Source organism: Trachinotus anak, unplaced genomic scaffold (assembly GCF_046630095.1).
Source record: "Trachinotus anak isolate AG129_WGS33_773 ecotype Australia unplaced genomic scaffold, CSIRO_AGI_Tana_v1 ptg000011l, whole genome shotgun sequence".
Taxonomy (NCBI): domain Eukaryota; kingdom Metazoa; phylum Chordata; class Actinopteri; order Carangiformes; family Carangidae; genus Trachinotus; species Trachinotus anak.
The window spans coordinates 7776507-7800190 of NW_027273862.1; the positions used below are offsets into that span (position 1 = coordinate 7776507).

General features: G+C 43.1%; 1 protein-coding gene across 1 annotated transcript in view; it reads left to right on the plus strand.

The window, feature by feature from the left end:
- fto (FTO alpha-ketoglutarate dependent dioxygenase) overlaps nucleotides 1–14462 on the plus strand; it is a 118288-nt gene extending 103826 nt beyond the window's left edge. The window contains exons 9-10 of the mRNA XM_071488459.1: nucleotides 11958–12098; nucleotides 12957–14462. Coding sequence (XP_071344560.1) covers nucleotides 11958–12098; nucleotides 12957–12963 — 148 coding nt within the window. The 3' untranslated portion in view covers nucleotides 12964–14462. The remainder of the gene's footprint in view (nucleotides 1–11957; nucleotides 12099–12956) is intronic.
- Nucleotides 14463–23684: the final 9222 nt, after the last annotated feature.

Below are 23684 nucleotides of genomic sequence, written 5' to 3' on the forward strand. Positions count from 1 at the left end.
CTGCTCTCAGACACTGCTATTGATTTGTCCACCAGATAAGACCACAGGTTAGCTACTCTGCTAAGTACTGCTCTTTTCACCTTCCTTTGCCTGCAAACAAAGGCTGGACACAGGCTCCATTTGATGGCAGGTGACGTTGTTTCCTTGGTATTACTTCTTCCAGCCACGCCACTATCCCCACAGATGCCTTCCCTCCCTGGCACAAAGCATGTATGAACCATCAGGGGGCACTGTTAGACTCACTCTTACACCTTATAAACGATCCAACCCAAACCTGGCAGAGTTCTCCATTGTCTTCTCCTGAGGCTGCAGGAAGCCATGAGTTCACATCTGTGGCAGGTCTACAAGCTGTGAGAAAACACACTTAAAGGTGCCAATCAATCCTCCACCTTCATCTCAGGATCCCAAAAAGTGGAAATCCTGTGTTAATTCAAGCCTAAAGTAGATTATACCAAACAGCAGCTTGAAATTGTGCCCGTACTTTGCTATATGTGATCAACATGTGTAGTGAAGTGTAAAGTTTGAACCTGACAGATGTAGATGGAAGTCAAGGCAACTCTTGATCACCCCGAGACAGGCAGTTCATCTCATTGCCAAGCTCTTATGTGATCGGAAGTCAGCAGTACCTCTGTGCTTGCTGACAGACGGATGAATCGAGTCTTCAAAAGGCCTCATCGGTGACATATTAACATGAGCCGAGCTTCCTGGAGGACTCTGAATTCTGAGCTGTCACAGGTGGCAGATGAGATAAAGCTACTATGCAGCTATGTTTGTTTCGTAACATGTTGAGAAGAAAATTGGCACCTGCTTGACATCTATTAAAAAGCAGTTTCTGAGATGTGAGGGAGGGTTGTTGTAACACGTCTTGTATTTTTAATTAAAACAACCTCCTCTGAGTCATCATCAGCTTTTCATGTGTCCGAAGTCAGAACAGGTGTGAAGGTAAAACAATGAACAGTGAAAGAGGGAATACCACAAGGGCGTGTTTGTAATACAACTTCTCACGTTTTAATTGCAAGCTAGTACGTCTTTACAAGACATTGCAACATGCTTTCTCATTGTTAATTATAAAACTACAGTGTAGGATAGCACAATACCAGCTCATCACTGTTTGTTTTCCTTCTTGCACATAGTCGCATGTCATTTATCATGGCAGAGAGCCAGACTTGTTAGTATATGTTAAATTGGTCCTCTGTCAGATGAGAAATGGAGGCTATTACCGGCAATGTCAGCCACAAGACGCAAAATGCTTTCGATGCTGAGGGCTGCCTGCAAAATTTGACTGAAAGGAGCAGGCATCTTTAAAGATATAAATAGTTTTGAACGGTCGGAGTCCAAATTACGTTGTGATGCAATAACAGAGGTGTGATTTTACAACTTTCTAATTGCAATGCAGTGCTGAGAAAATGCAGTGCCTCTTATATTTACCACAAATTTAGAAAATTTAAGTGCTAGCCGTCTTAAGTGTTTCTCATCAGATTGCAGTTTTATGACACTAAGTAAGTAAGACAAGGGTCAAATGGTATCACAGTAGTGGATAGCTTAAAAAGAACCAAAACAAAACAACAACAATAAAAACAACACACATTCACGGGTCCAGCAGAATCTGAACACTTTTTTACTGTCAGCTGGTTTCCATTCATTTTGACTGGTTCTTGTCTTGCATAAATGCAGCAGATAGACTACATAATTTAAACTCTGAAGTCGGTTCATCATAAACGCAAACACAGCTTTAAATGAGGGTTATGACAGGTTGTCTAATTTGCCTGAGATGCAGGTGTGTCCGTCAAAGACAGCAAGTTATTAATGCGTCATGGGTACAGTAATTAAAAACAAAACAAAGGCAATGACACAGATAAACTGAATGAAAAGAAGGAGCGGCAGTCACAAGTAACTAAACTATCCAACGGAGTATACATATAGAGTTACGGGATGTAGTCAAGTACTGGGAAATGACAAGCAACCTCTCATCTTATTCCAGGCTCCTAGGCATCCATAGCTGTAGCTGTTTCTCTAGCTACCAATACCATTTACCTGCAACATGAACAAGGAAGACAGGGACTAATTGCAGGGACAAATGTTCCCGACTGCAGGGTTTGCAGTTGTCTGGGCCTGGTCCAGGCCCTGTTTATCTCAACCTCTGTTGGCAGTCATACACACACCATACACGCTATGCTCTGATTTAACCAGAGGCAAAGCCCCCGCCAACCCCCACTCTCTCTCATCAAAGATTCATAAAGGCAAGGTTCTCAATGATTTTCTGTCTCTTCCCGTATTCACAGCTTGTTGTCCTCACCCTCCCTGTCTCCTGCCAGTCAGACAGCGGAAGTCAGGCAGAATTATGGCTGAAGTGGCCACTGGCTCCCAGAGTGTGTGTTTGTATGTTAGTGATTGTGTATTTGTAGGGTGTGTGTTCTTGCACCAGGAGGCGGAAACACTGGGGTGGGACATGGGCATTGGGGCAAGGGGACGAATGGACAGTGACATGTTGATGTTGTACTAAAAATGTTTGGAGCCCCCATGTGAGGAAAGGCGTTAGACCCCACCTTCTCCTCTCTTCCCCTCATGCACTCCTTCCGCTGTTCTTTGTCTTCCGCCCCAACCCCTGAGCCCTGTGGATCGTGGCAGCCTCCACACTGGATCTCAAACTAGCTCAGTGAGAGCCCCAGTCACCAGGCCCAGGGCACACCATCTGCAGCCCTCGGAGTCCTTCCGTGTGTGTATGTGTGTGTAACTATATAAGTGTGTGTTTACCTCTATATTTGTGTGTGTGTGTACATTTGCGTGCAAGATTACAAGTGTGTGTGTGTGTGTGTGTGTATAAGTGTGTGTCTATGAACCCAAACCACCGTGCCTCAGCCTGTTAGTCTTGCTACTTACCAGGCTTAGCCAGATGAGGGCCACTCAGCCCGGATCTAATTCCTTCGACTCTGGCAGCACTTCACTCCTGGCTCTTTTTGCCTCTCAAGTGTGCATCTGTGACCTTGGCTGACATCGGAGGGGGTTAAACTGTGGACTTGGAGATGTGGCCAAAGTGATTGAGTTGTAAGCTAGTTTTTGGATCAGAGCTTCCGCACAGCCATCTGGGCTTCTGCGGGGCTCAGAAAGAGGTTATCCCTCTCTCACTCCCCACAGCTGACCCTGGATCAGCAGTAACGGCAGAGAATTTAGTAAGAAGCAACCTCGCTGGAATAGGTAGTGCAAAGCGGGGATGTTTGTGGAGTGGAAAAATCATTAAGAGAGGGAAACTAATGCAGAGAGCTGATCTCTGTTACCACTTCAGTGTAATCCCTCTGTTTTCATTATCGTGAGCTCTGCTTTTGGCTTTTGTTGTCCATGTGGCAAACAAGCTAAGCCTGTGTCACCTTTGACTTTACTTTACTTAACTAAACAGTGAACACCACCCTGTATTTTACTCGCATCTGTATCAATATGAACAATGCCTGTGGCACTATAGACAAAGGGCTGGTCCTTAGTGATGCTGCTATTACAGTTATTAGTCCTGATATTGTCACTATAAACTGAACACTGTGAAGTTCCAAACTGCTTAGACCACAAGCAGTTTGTCAAACGCCCAGAACAACTTTTGAGTGATTTACACTTACACACGCACACCTACACACACACCAGCTCATCTGCATAGGTAGCTACTTACTGTATGTACTCATACATACACACACACCCACACACACACCCATACACACACCTTTATACTGTGTTCCCTGGCTCACTGTGTGCACTCTTTGCATCCTGTTTGGTAAAGCGCCTTAGGGCCTAGCCTGGCTGTTCTTCCAAACAAATTGCTGGCTGTTCACAGCGTTTTAAATGCCGAGGCCCTTTAATTACACTATTTACTTAATAGGGTGAAACAAAACTCGTGTTCACGCAGCAGGAGCACCAGGTGATGCAGAAGTTCAAACACCTGGCGGAAAGCACTCCTCTGGCATGGACACACAGTGTACACATGTGTACACATGAATGCACACACACTCACACACTGTGTTACAAATACTGTAGGCCTCAGTCACTCTTGGAGAAGAAACTTTTGAGTTTGGGACTTTTTCTTTGGTTTCTTTACCAGAAAAAAAACAAATGCAACTGGGAAAGTGCGACTGATGCAGTAAGTTACTTTATACCCTGTCACACATTTTAGGACAACTGTAAACAGAATGAGTAATGGTTGTTTTACTTGTTGACAGATGCCATTGTTGGAATGTGAACATCTTTTGGTTACTGTGTGCCACTCCTTTGTTTGTCCATTCAGAGGTTAACCAGTTCAAATCAGACTAACAGATCTGCATGAGAGAATCCATAAATTTTAGTACTCCTGTTTGATTTTATGATCCGATATTTCTTGTCTGTTACTATTTGTATGAAAGATTCAGCTTTCAGAGAGTGAACTTCAACTTTTGTTTAACAGACACTTGGGTGTTTTTTAAAATGTTGAGTCACATATTTTGAAGTTACTCTTTTGTTTTCCATTCATATGAATACCTGATCTGAAAACGATAGAATTTTCTCCATTTACATGATTAAGTATTTTTTTCTTTTTTCCTTTTTACCATTTGTTTTTACAGGCATGTCTTTTCCTTGTTGATGGTCATATTATAGCCAATGCCTGGACCAGTCCAGTTTATGTGGTTGAAGATTTATGACTGTTTCAGAGGGGTGTGTATCACTGGTTTGCTGAGCCTATTATGTGATCTCATTGTGACGTGAAATGTCAACAATGAGGTGACTGTTTGAATGCAGTTTGAAAAAAGTTTTATAATTAGTCAAAGAATATCAGAGTACTACTGTTTCCCATTCTTGAAGAGTTACTTGTTTGTTTCCATGCTTTGTGTAAAGGGAACAGCAAAGTCAGTGTCTCAGTTTGTGTAAAGCAGTTTAATATACACGTTTCTGAAACCCAATATCTGTTGTGCAACAGTTTAAAGCTTCTATCTCACAGTTTAACTTTACACAAAAGCTTCAGAACCCAACACCACATCCCCTGGAGCTAGAAGGGTTGACTTGTAACCAGGCAATTGAAGCAACAATAGGCTATAATTAGCTGGCCCAGCTTGACCCTGCCATTGTCACCTGAAGACAGGTGGGAATTGTGCCCACGTTGGATCGACCTTATCATGTGACTGGGGTCAGGTGTCATCCAATGGCTTGCCTGTATAGCTGTCGAGGCAAGCCTCATCCATCACCAGCTTTATTGCACCATTCAGATGATGCCCACAAGGCACTGCCGCTTGGCCAGGAGGGAGGGGGTATATGATGGAGGGGAGGAATGGGGGTTAAAAATGATCGTTTTACAAGAACACTCTCAGAACAACAAGTTTTCACAGCAAAGGCGTGCCATTGCCCTGGAAAACTAAGAGTTAGTGCTCCCAATGCCACAGTAACCCTCTTCCTGATTCCCTAACAGCAGATTTACAGCCTTCAAACGCCGCGCTGTGAAAAAGTGCAATCACTCGCAGGCTCGTAACCTCTTTCCCCTCGCCATCAAGTTCCCTTATTGCTCCATTTTCTCTCCTGGGCTTTATAAATAAACAGCGTCATCAGGAAAAACTTCAGTGTCTCTTCAGAACCAACTCTAATTAGTTTTGCCTGTATATATCAAAATGTCTCACTCTGGTATTTGGCCACGTGTGGATCGTTTGGGACGATGATGGAAAGGGTTGTTGTGTTGAGCTAGGCATCCATCCCTGCTTAGTGTTGTCCTTTGGGTGTTAGTGACGAGGTCCAGAATAAACGTTTGTTTTGGGTTTTTTTTTTTTTTTTTAACTTTTCCTACTTTTCCTTCAAGCCAGCTGCTTCTGTTGAACTAGCCTGTAGTCTGGCACAGGTGGCTAGTAGGCCAAAAGCCCCAGCCACCCTCATTCCTCTCCAGTCAGCCTGGAGCATACACACACACACACACACACAAACTCTCTTTCTCCCTGAAATGCACACACACGTGGTCTCTCACTCTCTCTCTTTCAGACATACACACACTAACACACAGAGATCCAGAGCCTTAGGGGGTGATCTGTCTCTCCACCCCTTGTCGGAAGAGTAAATGGCCAGGAGGGCCCTATCTGTTTGTCCTTTTCCTGCCTCTTTTTTTATTAGAACCTGATTGCATTTGAACAATAGTTGTCTGCCCGTAAATTTTGCGCCTGTGTTGACATTAGGCCACATTCCATCCCCTAGCCTGAGGAGGAGAAGGAGCAGGCCAGGGTGTTCGGTAATTTGTTACGCTGTTAAGCACCTAATGGACGTCCACCTGGTTTTTGAGAGCAGTAGCTGTAGTTCAGGGGCTTGCCTCCTTTGCACTTCCAGACTGCAGTAGTGTTTTATTGCCTCCAATTATGAAGGCTATTTAGAGGCTACATAGCCTTGTGTGTGTTTTTCTGTTACAACTGGTTCACCCTGCTCTAGACAAGGCAGCCAGCCAGGCCACATCAAGCACTCAGGGTGTGAAGCAGGCAGGGCCTGTTCAGGTACGGGGTACCAACCACCTCTGTGCACAGTGCATGGACTCGATGCAAACTCAGGGTCCTGCATTCCCAACTGATGCCAATAAAGAGTCTTATTTGTTTCATGTGGTTTAATGAACAGCCCAGACTGCAGCTGGCAAGAGGGAGACCTCACAGAGTCTGAGGAAGGGGTTGCCCCACCCAAAGGTACCCATGCTCCCTGGCAGAATTATTGTTCCCAGAAGGAGCAGCTACATGGTGGCACGTGGGGGAGAGTGTTGAAAGCACCAAGCAGCACCCCCACCCCCCTGCACCCCCCTCCACCCCCCCTTGCTAATGCATTTTTGCGTGGTTTCCACAACCATTAATTAAAGGGAAAAAGAGTGCATCAGATGTTAGTTTTATTAGCCTAGGCTCCTTAGAGGGAATCAAAATGAAAGGAACATATGTCATGCATTTGATGACGCCCCCCCCCCCCCAAATTCTCTCTCTTTTTCTTTCTCCACAATTGCCCACCTCACACACTCACAAAGTGTACAGTCAGCAGCTGTCTGCAGACACAATAGCATTTGATTGATCCTAAGGAAACGGTTAAGTCGCGGCCCTGCCCACGCTTTCTGGCTGGCTGGCTCACATTCTGCACCACTTTACATTTATCGCTGAATGTGGCAGTGATTGGGATAATGGGAGTCGGGGATGGTGGGTGGGGATCCGATGCGCTAGTCACGCTGTAATGAGGGCAGCCCTGAGAGTTCACGGGTCCTTCGGAGACTTGGGTGGTGTAGGTTGAAATCCACGGCTCAACACTTCGCAGGTTGGGCCTTGTTCTGAATGTCTCCCCGTTGTACTGCCCTCCACATGACATCACTAATATCTTGCACAATACAGTAGAAAGATAAGTATGTAGATTAATGCTATCTGTCTGTCTCCCTCACCCATTATACAACTGCATGACATATAAAGACAGATGTGCTCAATCGCTCATTTCTTACACAACATTGCATAGATACAGAATGTACATGGATAATATACTTCTTTCTTTCCTTCTCCTTGGGACGTGATTGCATGCCTTACCTCCAGGGTCAGGCTGATTTATGAGACACATGCCAGTTTTTTCATGACTTGTTTGATTGCATTCTCAGTATCAGGCACTTAGTTGCCAAAACCATAAAAATGCACACCTGCACAGGAGTGCTAGAGAGTCAATTGAGGCGCAGCCAGAGCATGAGGGAGCAGGTGATCTGAGGTATTTTTTGCTTCCCTTGATCAGCACAGGCACATAATACAGCTCAAAATTAACATGGATGATTGATTGATGGTATGAGTCATTGTACCGTAACACAGGCTTTATTTTTGGTCTGGTTTAGTTAATGTGTAGGGCATGGCACATATTTTGGAGATGATTCTCAATGCACTACCCCCGTTCACAAGAACTTTGTCTAAAAAGATCTATTATCAGTTATTATTTCTTCTGTCTGTTTTATTAGCAAAGAACAAAACATTCAGGTAGTCATTGCCAAATATAAACAAATATAAAAATATTTCATCTGTAGTTCTTAATTATTATTTCATAATAAATTAGTAAGGTGCTGTAGATTCAGTGGATTTTTGTAAAGGAGTGGATTTGATAAAATGCTGTTACTGTTGTTGAAGGCATTGTGGTGAGTCATTCAAAAGACACGTTACATATTGATGTGCCAGCAGAAAGATCACTTTCATGGCTCTCACATGAAACAATTGAACCATATAGAGTATAGTAAATCCCTTCCAAAAACCTTTCAATCAGGATGGCGTGACTCTACCCTTGTCCTAAGATGATGTCCTGAGTCAAGCAGTCCAAGCTTACTAGTCCCATGTGGTTACAAATGACCTCCTGTAGCAATAATGCAATAAGTGTTGTCTCCTATCTACGCTCTCTGGGTTCTTTTTCACTTGGTCTGACACAATTGTGCATTTATCAGTGTAATTGCATGAGTCGGAAGCACTGATGTTGTCTATTAGGCGGATTTCCATCCTGTTAAGAGCAGAGGGCCTTTTAATGTATGGCCCTGCTTGAGTGTACTGCTACACAATTACACACCGGCCTGAGATTGAGTGGGCTGATGATGCTGATGATTGTGATGGTTGGGATGGTGGTGATGGCAGTGATATTGGACCATCAGGCACTTCTCTGACAAGCCTTTCAGAGAGAGACTTCGAGTGAAACAATAAAGTGAAACCGAGGTTAATCATTTTATTTACTCACTTCTCTCTCTCTCTCTCTCTGTCTCTCTCTCTCTCTCTCTCTCTCTCTCTCCTTTGCTTACCTCTCTCTGCCTCTCCCTTTCCTTTCTTTTACCAAGTGATGGAGCTCGGACCATGGAGCAGGGGGGAGGAAATCGATGGGGAGCGCATTACAGTAAAACGTATTGATTAGGAGACCTGCGAGCAGTGTGTTGGTCGCGGAGATGGTGGAATGATGCAATGCTTAAAGGAATTTATCCTTTGACTTTTACATTAACCTTTTATTGACTGCTTTGCCTGTCCATAATTAACACTCACTTTAGCTAAAGTGGTTAGTTTGAGCGCAAAGGGGGCTCCGGCCCTTATTGCAGCGAGGGCCATGGCGCTCCCACCCCAGCCGCAGTTCAAGTGCACTGTGCTGCATGGAGGGAAAGGCCTCTGTGGAATAGAGGCGATAGAATCCTAGATACCTTTCACATTAGCATACCATTTGAGTGGGGGCCTGCCAGGCTATAAGGTTTCAGGGCAAATTGAAATGAGTGATTGTATTGCCAATCTCTCTTGACCGAGCGCCAGATGGGATAGTTAGGCCCATATCTGTCTGGGGTTAATCCATTGGAACAGCCAGGACTCACAAACACATTCTCTCCCTCCTCAGCCTCCCACACACACCTCTTTGTCTTTGACCTTAACTTTAAGGTGGGCTGTTCTGCCATGGGAAAGTCTTTTGGTGAGCCTTGTTTGTACGCCACCGTGGCTTACACTGAATTTCTAGCAAGAGCCCTGGAGAGCTTAAGGCACCTCGCTTGATATTGACTTTTTGTTTGGTTCCATTTTAGCAGTCAAGGGACGGTACTCTGTGAACAGTGGTAGATTGTGTAAAAGTGTGTGCTGAATTACCTATACTATATTATCTTTGATAGTCTTTCAGTCCTGATATCTTTTATATCTCTGGTAAACCAGGAGCCTTCTATTTGCAAGCTAATGTTGCAAGATCCCTTGTCAGATAAATGCAGCAGCTCTGTTGAAGGCAGCTGGTCAGGTTTTTACAGTATGTAGCCTTTCATTATGAGTCAGGGCAGCAGAAAAGAGGCGAGTGTTTTCTCTCATAGCTCTACTGCATGAATACTTAATCAGACCAAATCAAAGGCCTTGGTTCCCTTGGCCTATGGTGTCCTCAGACTGATGTCAGCAGAACCACACACTGTGTTTGAGAGTGTGCTGTCTGGGTTGGTTTGCACTCTCTATCTCTCTCACACGCGCTCTGTATATATGTATGCCAGCCAGGTCCTCCTTCTCCTCCTTCTCTGAAGTGGCGCTTCCTTTAATTCGCACCCTAAATAAATGATGAGAACATTTAAACACACGGCTCGTCGCAAAGCCCCAAGGTCGCCTAATCGTATTATTTATGAAGTGATGTGCTACATAATGGTACTTAGTGCATGTTAACAGATGCTATTATCAGGCCCTGATCCAGAGCGCAGAAGATATATTGGAACAGTGGATGTTAATGCTGGTCCTCACCACCGTAATGCAGCAGCTCTTTAAAGGGCTAACCGCACCAAAATGCAGCACTTAGGCTGAGAGCCAGTCGAACATTAAGTGGCTCCGGTGAAAATATATAACCACAAATTGTGGCAGCCCCCGGCTGTCCCCTGACAACTTTAACATCCCCTCATCTCATCCATAACCGACCCCCATATCCTTCTCTGTGGCTCTCTGTGTCCTCCCCATTCTCTCCTTTAGTTGCTGGCCACAAGGTGGTGGTGGTCGTGTGTGTTTGTTTGTGAGTGTGTGGGCGGGGGGGCTTGTTTGAGGTTTTTTGGCTGTGGATGGGGTACAGACATATGACAGGACAGACCCTGGCTTAATGACTGAGTGGGGAGTATAACTGGCCTCGTAGCTCTAGAAGGAAATTCTTGGGCCGCCACTCACAAGCACACACCCTACACACATGACATACAAATACCGTCCTCCACCGCTCCCTCTTGCACCTCCAGGTCAAGGGTCACTCTCGTCTGTCAAGAGGCAAAGGGAGGGCAGATTTACAATGACAGCAGAGAGCAACACCGAGTCACCGCAGTAAATATTTACACTGGTCTGACAAAAGATGTGGCTCAGGTCTGTGGGGGTTCCACAGACAACACTGTAGAAATTACAACTAACCCCAGATTATTAGTCATATAACAAATCACGCAATAATATGAAAATACAGGCTGCATTTCTCACTGCTCTGTCATGATTGCAACAACGGAGAGTAATGTTCTTGTGAAAGCATCCTACTGTGTGTGTGTGTGTGTGTGTGTGTGTGTGTGTGTGTGTGTGTGTGTGTGTGTATGCGTGTGTGTATGTGTGTGCATGTATGTGTGTAAGATGAATGGGGCATTAATCATGATACATGATATCATGGTTTCTCATCAGCTTGGTACTGTTGCAGCCATTTATGGCTTTCAAAACACTTTCCTGACACATCATTTTCTGCCACTCTCTCAGCTCCTTTCAGCTCAATCAGCTTTACTTGCTTGAAAGTTTTAAAACTGTATTGCCAAAGCAAGGACGTACACCTTGCTTAAAAATCAATAATTTAAATATCCTTGACTAAATGTGCAGAAAAAAAAACTTTTATTTGAAAGAATTTGTACCAAGTCTCCTTTTTACACACAGACACACTTACTCTCTCATATCCTGGAGTTTTAATGGGGCCCAGTCTTATTAGGGGTCATAAAAAGGAGAGGAAACACACAAGTCAACTGCCTCTTGGTCAAACACACAACACCCACTGTGTGTTTAGGGATGACCCAACACACACACACACACACACACACACACACACACACATACACACACACACACACACACACACACACACACACACACACACACATACACACATACATACACACACACACACACACACACACACACACACACACACACATCAATGACTTAACAACTTGACATTTCTGGGACTGACTCCTTTAAATCTTTTTTTTTTTTTTTTTATCTTCACCTACAACAATCCTTCTGTTGTCAGCCAGCACTAGTGAAGTTGTGTAGGCATCAGAAGGATTTTTTTTCTTCAGTTTCATATAAATACGACTTGTAATTGTTACAAAATGTTACCAGGGCAGTAGTGTCGACATCTCAAAAATTAAAAGCATCGGCAGAAAGTGATGTGAGTGAGATTAGACACGTGTCCCAATGCTGATGGAGTGTCTACCAGTTGGTTTTGATGGGAGGGAGGAGTTAATGGCCACGTTTGTTTCCTGTGTCCTGTCGCCTCAGGTGCCACTCGAGTCTGGCCCAGACATTACCCCCTGAGGAGGCCCCAGTGGACCGGCCCTTCTGGGGTGTGGATGACCCCAGCATGCCGCTGCCCTTTGATCTGGCCGACATCATCAACAGAGTGGAGTCACTTCTCTGGAGGTGGGCCCAAGATGTTGAAGTGTTGAAATTTGCTTATGTACACATACTGTATATAGACCATGCAGCATACTTACATTCACAGATGGTTGACTTGTTTATTCATTACTTACACATGATTTAATAGTCATTTTAAAAACAGACCATCTTATATTTTTATATTTAATTTGTTCCATACACTCAGACATGAACAGGGATGTAATTCAGACAGTCTCTCCTACTGTTGGACTCAGTCATTGACATGAAAAGTAGAAAAAATGTTTTGTAAAAAATAAAAAAGGAGAGTTTGGCACCATTCTAACCTCCACACAGCTGGCCACTCGCTGCATGAGCAGGTGTGAATGTTGGACTGTCGATTTTGGAAAGTTACAGAAATGGTTAGTTACAGCTCCATGAGTCAGACAAGGGAAAGGTGTGTGTGTGTTCCAAAGCTTTTCAACCATCTGATAAGTTCTCAATACACATTAGGGCATCCTGGAAGTACTTACACTGAATTACAGTTTATGTACAGTTTATCTATAAGGTGCCCTTAAGTTGGTATATGGACTGACTCAGACATTAGACTTTATGTAGTTATTTCTGTTATATTACATTTTTGTCTTCAGTTTAGCCAATATTAATCACAGTCTGTATAGGGCTGAAGGATATGCAAAAAAAATCATATTGCGATTTTGGTAGAGGCTGCAACTGTGATATAAGTTACGATTGCAGTTCGAATTATCATTTTTGCATTTACCTTCACTGAAAAAAAATATTAAAATGATGATGATTGGATTTTTGTTGGGTCTTGAACCAAACAAGTGTGTTATATCTGGAGAAAATGCTGTATAGATTTATGGTTTCTATTTCCTCCTTCAACAGGATGTGAAGGATGGATGAAGTGAGAAAGAAAGACAAGAAAAAACCCACCAGCTTTTCTGAATGGCCCCCACGTTAACTAAGGGGACAAACCATTGAAGACAGCTCCGTTGTGATCACATCAAGATTGATTTTCTTTTGATTGGAGCATCTACATTCCCCCTACTCCACCCTCCACTACCCCAGCTGACCCTGTCATCTCAGCCACCCTAGCTTGGATTCGGCTGGAAGGAAACCAGACCACCACAATAGAACCAGAATAGCGCTTTGGTAACATGCTAACAACGCAAGCTTAGCAACAAGCTACTAGTGTCACAACAGTCTAACGAAACATAAGTGGAATCTACATTTCAGTGTTAGCATACATTGTGCAAGTATTTATTATTTCTGTGTACTCTGTTACTTAATCTCATGTAACCCTGTCATGCTTTTATCAATGGATTGATTCTCAGTAGTCCAGTACAGTACATACATATATGCTTTTTAATTGTCACATAGTGTTATAATACAGTATACAATGGTTAAAAAAAGTCACTTTGCTCACATGGTATTGCATTTTTTCACTTGTGTATGGTGTTATCCCTTTTATTGTGTTCAGAAGTGGAATAAGCCCGAAGAGACCAAAGAAAGATCATGATAAAAAAGTTATGAATGTCACCCAATAGAGAACATGAAGAATGTGTTGTTTTGTGTCAACGTTGCAATGGTGTGTTTGTGCCATATTGATGTGTGACAGTGTGTATGTGTGTGTTTGTATGTGTACATTTAGCCATGTGAATATATGCGATCATTCATTGGCCTGTGTGTTTGTGCATGTGCACGTTCACTTTCCCACATGTCTACATGAAGACGCGTGTGTATGAATGTGATAGTGTGTGTGAGCCTGTAGGCAGCCTGCCAGTTGTTTGTTCTTGAAGATGTGCATATGGAGAAACAGAGACTAGCAGCGGGGCCCCTCTGCCTCTGCTCTGATGAAAGGCAGCACTGATAGAATGACCCGGAACACAACCGCCGTTTCTCATAATTACAGCTGTTCAATCGCTTTTAATTACTCTTAAAGTGTGTAGAGCACCACATTCCCCTGTAATGCTGCAGGCCATCCGAGAAAGCGAGAGAAAGATCCGGCACTTCTGACAAAATCCACTTTCAAAAAAGCTAAAAAGGGTGGAAAAGGGGGCCGACGTCAAAGCAGTGTAGCAGCCCTCCTCGTTTGATTTCTTTCTCTATCTAGTTCATGATGAAGTAGAGACGCTGTTTACTATTAAAAATGCAGAATGCACTTCTTTTTTTACTTCTGAAGTTTTTTCCAAGATGTTAATGGTTGCCAAACACTGTTCTTCTTGCTTCTTCTTTTGCTGCGCCTCTGTTGTTTGTTGTTGTCAGAGAGATTTGTTTGTAGATCGGCAGTAGTGTTGACTTGTTTGAATCACTCTGTGCTCCCTGCGCCACAGCTTGTCTGTCTGAAGCAATAGGAATGGCAGTAATTAAAAAAAACAGTGTTTTATCCAACGACCTTGCATCCCTCTGTTCTTTGTGTGTTTGTGCATGTCTGGTGGATAACACACATATGACAGGTACAAAAAGTTTCTTCATACATGAGTGTGTGTGTGTGTTTCAGTTTAAATGTTGATTGATTACATTTCTCCTAATTATATTTGACCTGCCCTTAAACCTAGCCAGCCCAGGCAAACGTGTATCTTTATTCTCCCACTGCGGTGGAGGTGAGTTACTTTGCTTTGAAGTAGCCTCTCCCTACAATCTCTGCCTCGCTCAAGATAAACAGGACAGCCTTGGACAAAGATCCCTTACTGAGTGATGTAGTTCACTGACATGAAAATGAGCATCCACATCAGGTCAAGGCCAGACAGAAATCATATGCACAGTAGGCCAGTAGTTGTTGTGAGCACCTGAGGGGTCAGGTTCATCATATCATGGCAATTTACTGTGGCACTGTCAATCACACAAATGGTTTTTCAAGGATGTTAAAACAAAAGCAAATAAATGTTAGAAATGCTAATTGAAACAAGACTAGCATGATAGTGCTGTCTTTGCACAACTTGTCAAATCTTCACGAGCAGAACAGGTTTTTTATCAGCTTACCTCATACTACTTTTTACAAACTACTTTCATCTAAATCAAATGTAGTTTAAATCCAACCATCTCAAATTGAATATTCAACAGTATTATACAGACCAATTGCACTATTCAAGGCTTTTTATGGATTAAGTTGGGGCTGATTCTGTTGGTGTTCCTGATATTGTATTTTTAGCCATGCAGCAGCTTTAGAGATGGCAATGTTGGACTGACGGTTGGTCGCTCAGTCCAAAACCTCTGATCCAACTATGAGATGGGCTGCTATGTTGTTTTTACAGATATTCACGGTCCAATGATTTTGATGATTCCCCTGTACTGAGTGCTACACGTTAACTTAAACATTGTAAACATTATAGCTACTTTGCATTAGCATGTTAGCATTTTGTGGGTATGTTAGCATGCAGATGGTAGCATTTAGCCCAAAGCAACGCTGTACTTAAGTACAGCCAAAGAACCACTAACATGCTTTTAGACTCTTCATCTTGTTCACATCTAGAGGCAAAGCTGATAAATGCATGGAAGCCAGAAACCCTGTTGAATGTATTATAGACTGGTAGACAATAACACGTCTGTTTAATGCACCGGCTCTACACTCGTCAAGGAAGCCTTTGTGTCAGGTCTAGTCTTTGTGTTTTTTTTTCAGTTGCCTGTATCTGTTTTCTTTAAACTTCAAAGGAACTGGCTGGATTAGCAGAGCAAACTGCTTCTATGACAAATTGATTGATGGATTGATTGACTGAGTGATGTCACTCCCAGTGATGAAGTGATGGCTAACGTTCTGTGTGTCCCTCCAAAACCTCAACTGCACACCCCCCGCCAACAGTGGACTGCCATCCCAGAGGTCGCCCATGTTAACTACTTCCTGTAGTGGTGGAGTGACTGAGTGATGGATAAGTGTGGATCACTCTCCCCTCAGGGGCTAACTGGAAAAGGGCCCCACTTGAAGAGACAATTACATAGCGCTGGTGAGAGCCACAGGTATGCATTGTTCTGACCGGGGTCAGCCGCCAGCCAACCAGCCCAGCCAGCCTCAATTAGGCCAACAATAGGTGCAAGGCGAGATAAAATAACCAGGTGTGTGGTGGGGAAAGGCACTGGTTTGGGGTCATATCCCAGTCAAATGTTTCGGTGTGTGACTATAGGCTGGGGTTGATTGTAGTGCAGTTTAAAGAAATAAGGAAATGGATCTGAATCTGAACTTTTAAAATGATTTTATATCCAATTTATAAAGAGACTATTAAGAATTATTACATTATTCTGGTGAATAATGATTCTATGTCAGTGAAGGACAATATTATTTTATATTTAGATCTGAGGAAATCTGACCTCAGCTCTAATGTTTTATACTTGATTGTGTAAACTGTGTTTGTTTTTTGGACCAGTCTTGATGCATTCTTCTGTGAACATACAATACACACTACAGTATTTGTGTTTTGTGCTCTCAAGAATGAATACATGTGTAAAATTGTCTTTGAGCCTGTTGTACAAATGACTAGGTTTGTGTAAAGTATCTGACTGTTTGTGTGTAACCCTGGTTCCAGAGTGCAAGCTGGTGTTAAAAGCCCCGGGGCCTGAGAGGCAGTAGTAATTGTAGAAGCAGGGTGAAGAGCTGAAGATAGCATCGCAGCTCTGGGGCGGCTGTCAGCAGTGGGAAGGGCTGCACTCATTTGTCACTAACACAGACAAACGCCACTCATCACTGACAAAACACTGACTTGATTGAACACATGTGAAGCAACACCAGCCCTAATGTTTTGCAACTGTTAATTGCACTAAAGGTCATAAAAAGGCAAACCGCAGAAGTTTGACATCAGCGTAAATACAAGGCCACATCCACAGTGACTGCTCTGTAAATTACACTAAAGGTCATGCAGACATGAAGGTCACATTGAATGTAAACAGGCACTTCTATTTAATGCAAAAAGCTGTTTCTTCATAATACCTCATAATATCGTTCATTAAATACTAACATAATCGCTTTATTCATGTCTGATTTAGATTTATCAATGAAAGCGTTTTGATGAAATGTCGCTGTCTTAAAGGGAGTATTTTTCTCTGCCGACGAATGTGGTTTCTTGCCAGGAGCCAGGGGTGGTTACTGTTGCTTGACAAGAGCTTCGCCCATCGTTTTCTTTATAATACAAATGGCTATAATTCACCCTCTGAGTAGCTCTGGAAGCTACAGTAGCCACTATTGAGACGAGCCAGGGCTAGCTGGTTAGCATGCTAACCTCTGTAGAAGACAAGATGTGATAGAGACAAGCATTGACAGTGGCATTGCTTTCCACCGCTGGAGACAGCTCTTGGTGAGTTGAGGACAGAAGTTCAATGCTGACGTCTCAACATTTCCCCTAGACTGGTACGTAACCTGCTCTTAATGCTAATGCTGTTTATGTAGCGATAGCAAAACAAATAGCTCCTTAAAAAAACATTTTGATTCTGTTTCTGATTTAGCTAGGTGTTACTTAAATTCACACAATTATTTAACTTTGTGTACCTGATAAAGGTCAAATCTTTTTCAGAGACAGTAGTGTTGATCACCATCAAAGGTCATTTTAATTGTTGAAAATTAGCATTTTTCTTTTTTTGTGTATTACTCCACAAGGTCACAAGATTCATCGACTTCATCAAGTTTTAGTATATTATTTGGTTGTATTATAGCCCAAGACATTACCATTCAGCATAAGATACTGTTTTATTTAATTTGCCTAGTTGTATCTGTGGATCAGATAATCAACTAAATCATAAAATCCAAAATGCAAAAATTGATACACCACATATTAGATCTCATCACTTCTCCTCTGCTCTCCTCTCCTCTCTTCTGGAGCTGCTCACTATTACTGCTGAGTTGTAAAATTTCAAGCATCTCTTCCTACAAACCAGCTGCCCTGTCTTTTAGCAGGGTGATCACCACTGACATGCTCACTGCCCCCAGTTCACTTAGTATTAGAACTAGAGTGAAAGTAAAGTGATGGTGAAGTCTTGATGCTGATGTTGATGCTGTCAAGATCTTGGCAGCTTAGCAGCTCTGATGAGTGGAGGGCATGGCATGATGTTTGTGTGAGTGTGTGTGTGTGATAGGAGAATGTAGAGTGGGTCTGGAGGGAGAGAGGCCTTGCAGATCAAACAGCAGTCTGATCAAATGTAGAGCATGCCTGTGAGTCGCTGCTGTGGCCCTGGCTCTAGTGACCAGCGGCCCTGATATCATCTGTCCTGTAGGACCTTACTCTCTTTATCTCTCGCTCTCTCATTTCCAATCTGAAGTGGCTGACCCATTTCTCTCATTCCCTCCTAATCTTCATCTGATGCTTTTTGTACAAGTCTGGTTGAATTGTCCACTCCATTTTCAGTTACAGCCCAAACTAAAGGAGTTCTTTACTTTACATGAATTGAAAGATTTTTGATTGTTTCCACATGATTTTGATTCAAAATCGTTATTGCTTTAAACAAAAGTGGCTATGAAGAAGAATCCTGTTCCATTGCCTCATTTGATCTGAAAACAGAAATCAGATGGACAAACACAAACCAGTTTTAGTTGTCAGTTGATGTTTAGCTTTCTGAACCTCGCATTATTATAATTTCAGCTAACTAAGCCATAGTGGTTATCAGTGACAAAAACCTGGTTTAGCATCATGGTTTCCATTTTGAGGCATTAAAACGCTGCACATTGTATCTATAAATCCTCCATGACTCCAAGGCCTCACCCTCCCGCGTCACTTTCCCACCCTTCACATACACTGAGCCCTCCTCCAGAGTGACACTGAAGTACCTCAGCTCATACAGTACCTGTCTCACTCTCTTACCATTGCAAGCCCTGTTAGGCCCTGCCATTCATATCAGCGGGATTAAATGGATCGTTTTCCAGCGTTAGCAGCTTCTCCGCCAAGTGGTCTTGATGTCAGGCCAAGCATAATTGAGTCATCTGCATCTCATCTAAAATGGATGAAAGGACTTTTTGATATCACCAGTCTCTCACCCCCACCCCCACCCCCTTCCCCCATACCCAGCAGGAGACAGAAAAAGGCTTAGACTAGCATCACCTCTTTTTAGAAAGGTAGCCATCACTACTTGTGCAATAACAACATTGAGAGTGCTTCAGTGCAGTCAGTTCAGTCAAGTAAAACAGGGCATTTGTGTGACCATTTGATTTCTCAGTTTCCTTCCTGCTACCTTACTGTACTCTGCGCTACAAAAACCATCACATTATTTCTTGCTTAGGTTGTTTTAAGCTGTTTGCACAAACGATCAGTGTTATTGTTTTTCTGCTAGCATGGTAGCACAATATAAGAAAAAGGAAAGCGAAGCGACAGTAAATACTTCACAAGTGATGCACTCTACTTTTTGGCAACTAGTAATAAAAAAAAAAACTCTCGAAATTAGGCTAATGTTGAGATGACCTAATATTAGAGGTAATGGGTGGATATAAAGTAGTAGTTTAAAAACAGCAGTCAGGAGAGCAGGAGGGTGTGATGTATTCATCAGGAGAGACACTCACCTTACGTATCTGCTCCAACCTTGAGGATGAATTGCCCTCCCAAACACACAAATAGACACTCAGCGGTACATACACACACACAGACACACACGCACATACACTTATCCCCATCTCCAACCCTGCTGCCCTTTGATTGACAGCTCTTCAAATGAGTGTCTGAGTAGCGCTGGGCTCTGGGCCTCCAAGTAAGTGGGCCGTCAAATTACATCCAGGGGACCGGCTGGACCCTCTCCCCTGGCAGAGGAGATCTATTTATTTGTCTGTTTATTTGCTTGGTTTAAATATTTGGTGGGGGAAAAATATTGAATTTTTGTCCCCCGGTCAAAGTCCCCTCATATTTAGTTAATAAAGAGTAGAGGAGGTTGTTTGCCCAGAAAAGTGCAGGATAGGGGACTTTATTTAAGGGAGTCCTTAGAGAGAGCCGGTGACCTTCTTCTCATGGAGGAGAGGGCTGTGTACACTGTGCCGAGATTCACTCTCTCTGCCTCCACCAGCCGCTGCCATTCTTCAGTCTGTCTGTGTACTCAGACACGTTTCCTTCTCTCTTCCTCTCGTCACTTTCCATCTACTCCTTCTCTTCTCTTCTCTTCTCTTCTCTTCTCTTCTCTTCTCTTCTCTTCTCTTCCTCCTGCCTGCCTGTCTTTCTGCAGAGCCTTGCACTATTTGACTGGAGTCTCTCTCTGGATTCCCCGGGCTGCATCCAGGTTAAACTCTTAATTGCCTCAGCAGTGGGTGGTTTAAGGCGCTGGCTCACTGCAGCTCAGCCAGTCCCTGTGCAGGGGGCTGCGGGGTTATTGGGGGGGGGTTCTGTGTTGGATTGTGGCTGGTGTGTGCTGGCAGACAGTGCTGGGAGATGATAAAGACTTATTAATATAGATGATGGAGATGACCTCTGACAGCTGCTCTACAGCGAGCCACTGCACGTTGGAGACGAGACATGATCTCTGCAAGCTCCACACCTCTATCTATCTATCTATCTATCTATCTATCTATCTATCTATCTATCTATCTATCTATCTATCTACTTCTGTCTCACACTCTCTACAACACTGTGGTGCTGCATCAGTCAGTGTTTGAAGGCACCAACATATAACCACAACACATGCCCACTTCGATCTGAGATCCAAGCTAATGCTCAGCCAAGCCCTTCTACGTGCTAATGCTTTTCTGTCACTAAAATAAAGCTTGCAACACAACTGCTTTGGCAAATCAATGGGAATCGATTGTGTATTGCATCTGGTTATAAGTCATAAAGTCATCTTTTTCCCTTAGCATGACAAAACTAAACAAAAAAAAAAGCTGTATACTGAACTGTAAATGAGCTTTGCAGACTGAGGAAACCCAGATAGCTTCAGAAGCCACGATACAACCCTGGCTCATTTCACAAGGCTATATTAACGAGTTAATGCCTCCTATCTCAGTGCTCCACCCCTGTTATTGATTCCTGTTTAAAAGGCTATGGGTAGTCGATATCACCTCCTCATCGCCATCTGTCTCTATTTACTAATAAATAAAGTGGAGAGCATTGACTGGTATGGCAAGGCCTGTAAAAGCATGCATGCTAATGAGCACTGGGCCTCTGTGGCCAATGGAGGAGAGAGAAGGTGGGGATACTCTACCTCTACACGAACTCTCTCACGAGGCACAGCACTCCAATAATGGTAATTGCCCGCCGGTCCAGTTGTTGTTTAACATCGCTCATCAGACGAAATGCAGTTTCACTTCAGCTGCATAGATTTTTCTCCTAGGCTTGCTTGTATGTTCTTTCTGGTTTTTTTTCCACTCGCCTTGTTGTGTGTAGGTCAGCTCTTAAGGTCGTGTCTAGTCGTTTGTCAGATGTGGCCCACGAGCGCTGCTGCACCACACTCTGTCACACTGATCAATTACAGATCATACAGATGGACTCGTTTGGAACGGCCCCCATGACGCATTTGTTCTAAAAGGTGCTCAATCTTTTCTATCCACCTCCCTCCTCCCATCCCTCTTATTTTTGCAATATCTACATTGGGAGAAATTAATGTTTGTATTAATAAAGATATGTGGAGGAAAAAAAATCAATATTTGGAAAGAAGGAAATTCCTCATGTGCAGGCAAGGCAAGCTCGATATACGTCAACACACACAACTATGCACACTGAATGATTACTCAAATGTACAGTAATTATTATCATCCTAAAGATTACTATAACAATGATAATAGTTATTAAATGAAGAAGATTTAGAAGAAGAAGAAAAATAAGTTTTCACACACTTAAACACACATTTACACACACACACACACACACACACACACACACACACACACACACACAGCCGTAGAGTCCATTTGGTTTGACACTGATTTCCTGAGTGAAGGGGTGGTGCTGACGTGCGGAGGCTCTCAGAGCTCAGCATAACACAGTACTGCTGTGTCAACTGTGACCCCAGCGACCCTGCAGGAGCCAGAGAATGGGCTGCGGGGTCGCTCTGCGACTCAGGTGAAATGAGAGGTCAAAGGTCAGCTGTCCAGTGTGTCAGGCTTGCTGATCAGGAAGTGTAGCCTCTCGCTTCAGGGAGTACACAGGGAGTGCCATGTTTTGGACACATACTCACACTCTGACATAAATCTTCCATGCTTACATGCAGCGGAGCTCCCTGTTAAGTCAGTGCACTGCAGCAAAGTGGTGGGAAGATGCCAGAAACAACTACTCAAAGTTACAGTACAAGAGCTGGTTATTGGTTTTGTGGGTCTGACAATTATGTAGCTCATAATTGTTGATCATAATTGTTGTTAGTACAAGGATTAATGGTGTAACTGCCACTGAGACACTTGAATACATGGACTCACTAGTGCACTACTGTAAAATGCTTGGAATTAAACAAATGATATGTTTTAAGATTTACCTGCTATATAACTATAACAAAATCCCACCAGTCTGATTTATTTAGTAATTTTAGTGGAATTTAGCAGATTTGGAGGAAATGATCTTAACATGAGAAAATAATAATTCTCATTTTTAGAAAACTACTTTTTTAAACCTTTTTGTCTAATTTGATTTATTGGAATTATTTTTAGTTCTTTAGCAAATAACAAATAATTAAATCTCACTCAAACCTGAGAAAATACTCAAGTAAAAAGAAAAAAAAAAAAGCAAAAAACTCAAGTAAAAGCATTTCAACATAAAAGTATTCCAATACTTTTTCTCCGCTCTGTGGCGGTCTCATACAGAGTGAAACAGTGCAAAGGTTCATGTTTGTTTGTCCCAACCCTTGCTCTCTATCTGTGGCTCACTCCCACTGTAGACACATCCAAACAGACCCCCTACCTCTGCCGCACCAAGGCAGTCCTTCCTTCCATCCTTAATCCAGTGTCTTGGGTTAGAGAGCTCACTGTTGTTCTGAGCAGCATCCTGGTAGTGCTATGAAGGGTAAACAGCAGCACCGCAGTGGAGTTTCCTTCCCCTGTCTCATCTGAAGCAGGCTCTGCTGGCTGTCCGGATCAAACTGGCCCACAGTGTGATGCCAAGTCATGTCTGCAAACAAGAGGAGGCCCGTGCATTAAAGATTCACCACAGGGGCACTCGTCCTAGAAATTTTACTCTCCAAGAGCCCAGGAGAGGGTAATATTACAAGAAGAGTTTCTGTGTGTATGCACCTGAGTGTGGCTTCACAGATATTTTTGGGCTCTTCTAATGTCATTCACAAAAGACCTTTTTTTAAAAAAATGTATTAAATAATTCATTTGTCCAATTTCCTACTCTTTATCTTCAGATGATAGAAGTGAAAACCAAGTCGCAGAAGCCCTGTCTCTCATCATGCTGGGCGATGGGTCAGTGTTTCCTGGAAGAAATCCCCTGACACACATGAAATGGTGCACTTGTTTCTACCAGGAGCAAAGAAGAACTGAGTGGTGAGCAAAAGAGAGCTGCCTCGAAAGCAGAAAACCTAAGGAAAAAGATGTCACAGCACTTGACACAGGTGAACGTACCTAGCAATGTCATAAAAATAACAAAGAAAAACTTTAGTCACTGATTAACACTTTAAACTCCTCTCTTGAAAATAATCTTTAGATGGCGTAGAACACATTGTTTTGTCAGAGTAAAGTGTTTTGGAGCTTTGGAGCTACAGGGTTTTATTTGTTTATTTTTTTGGCAAAAGTCATAA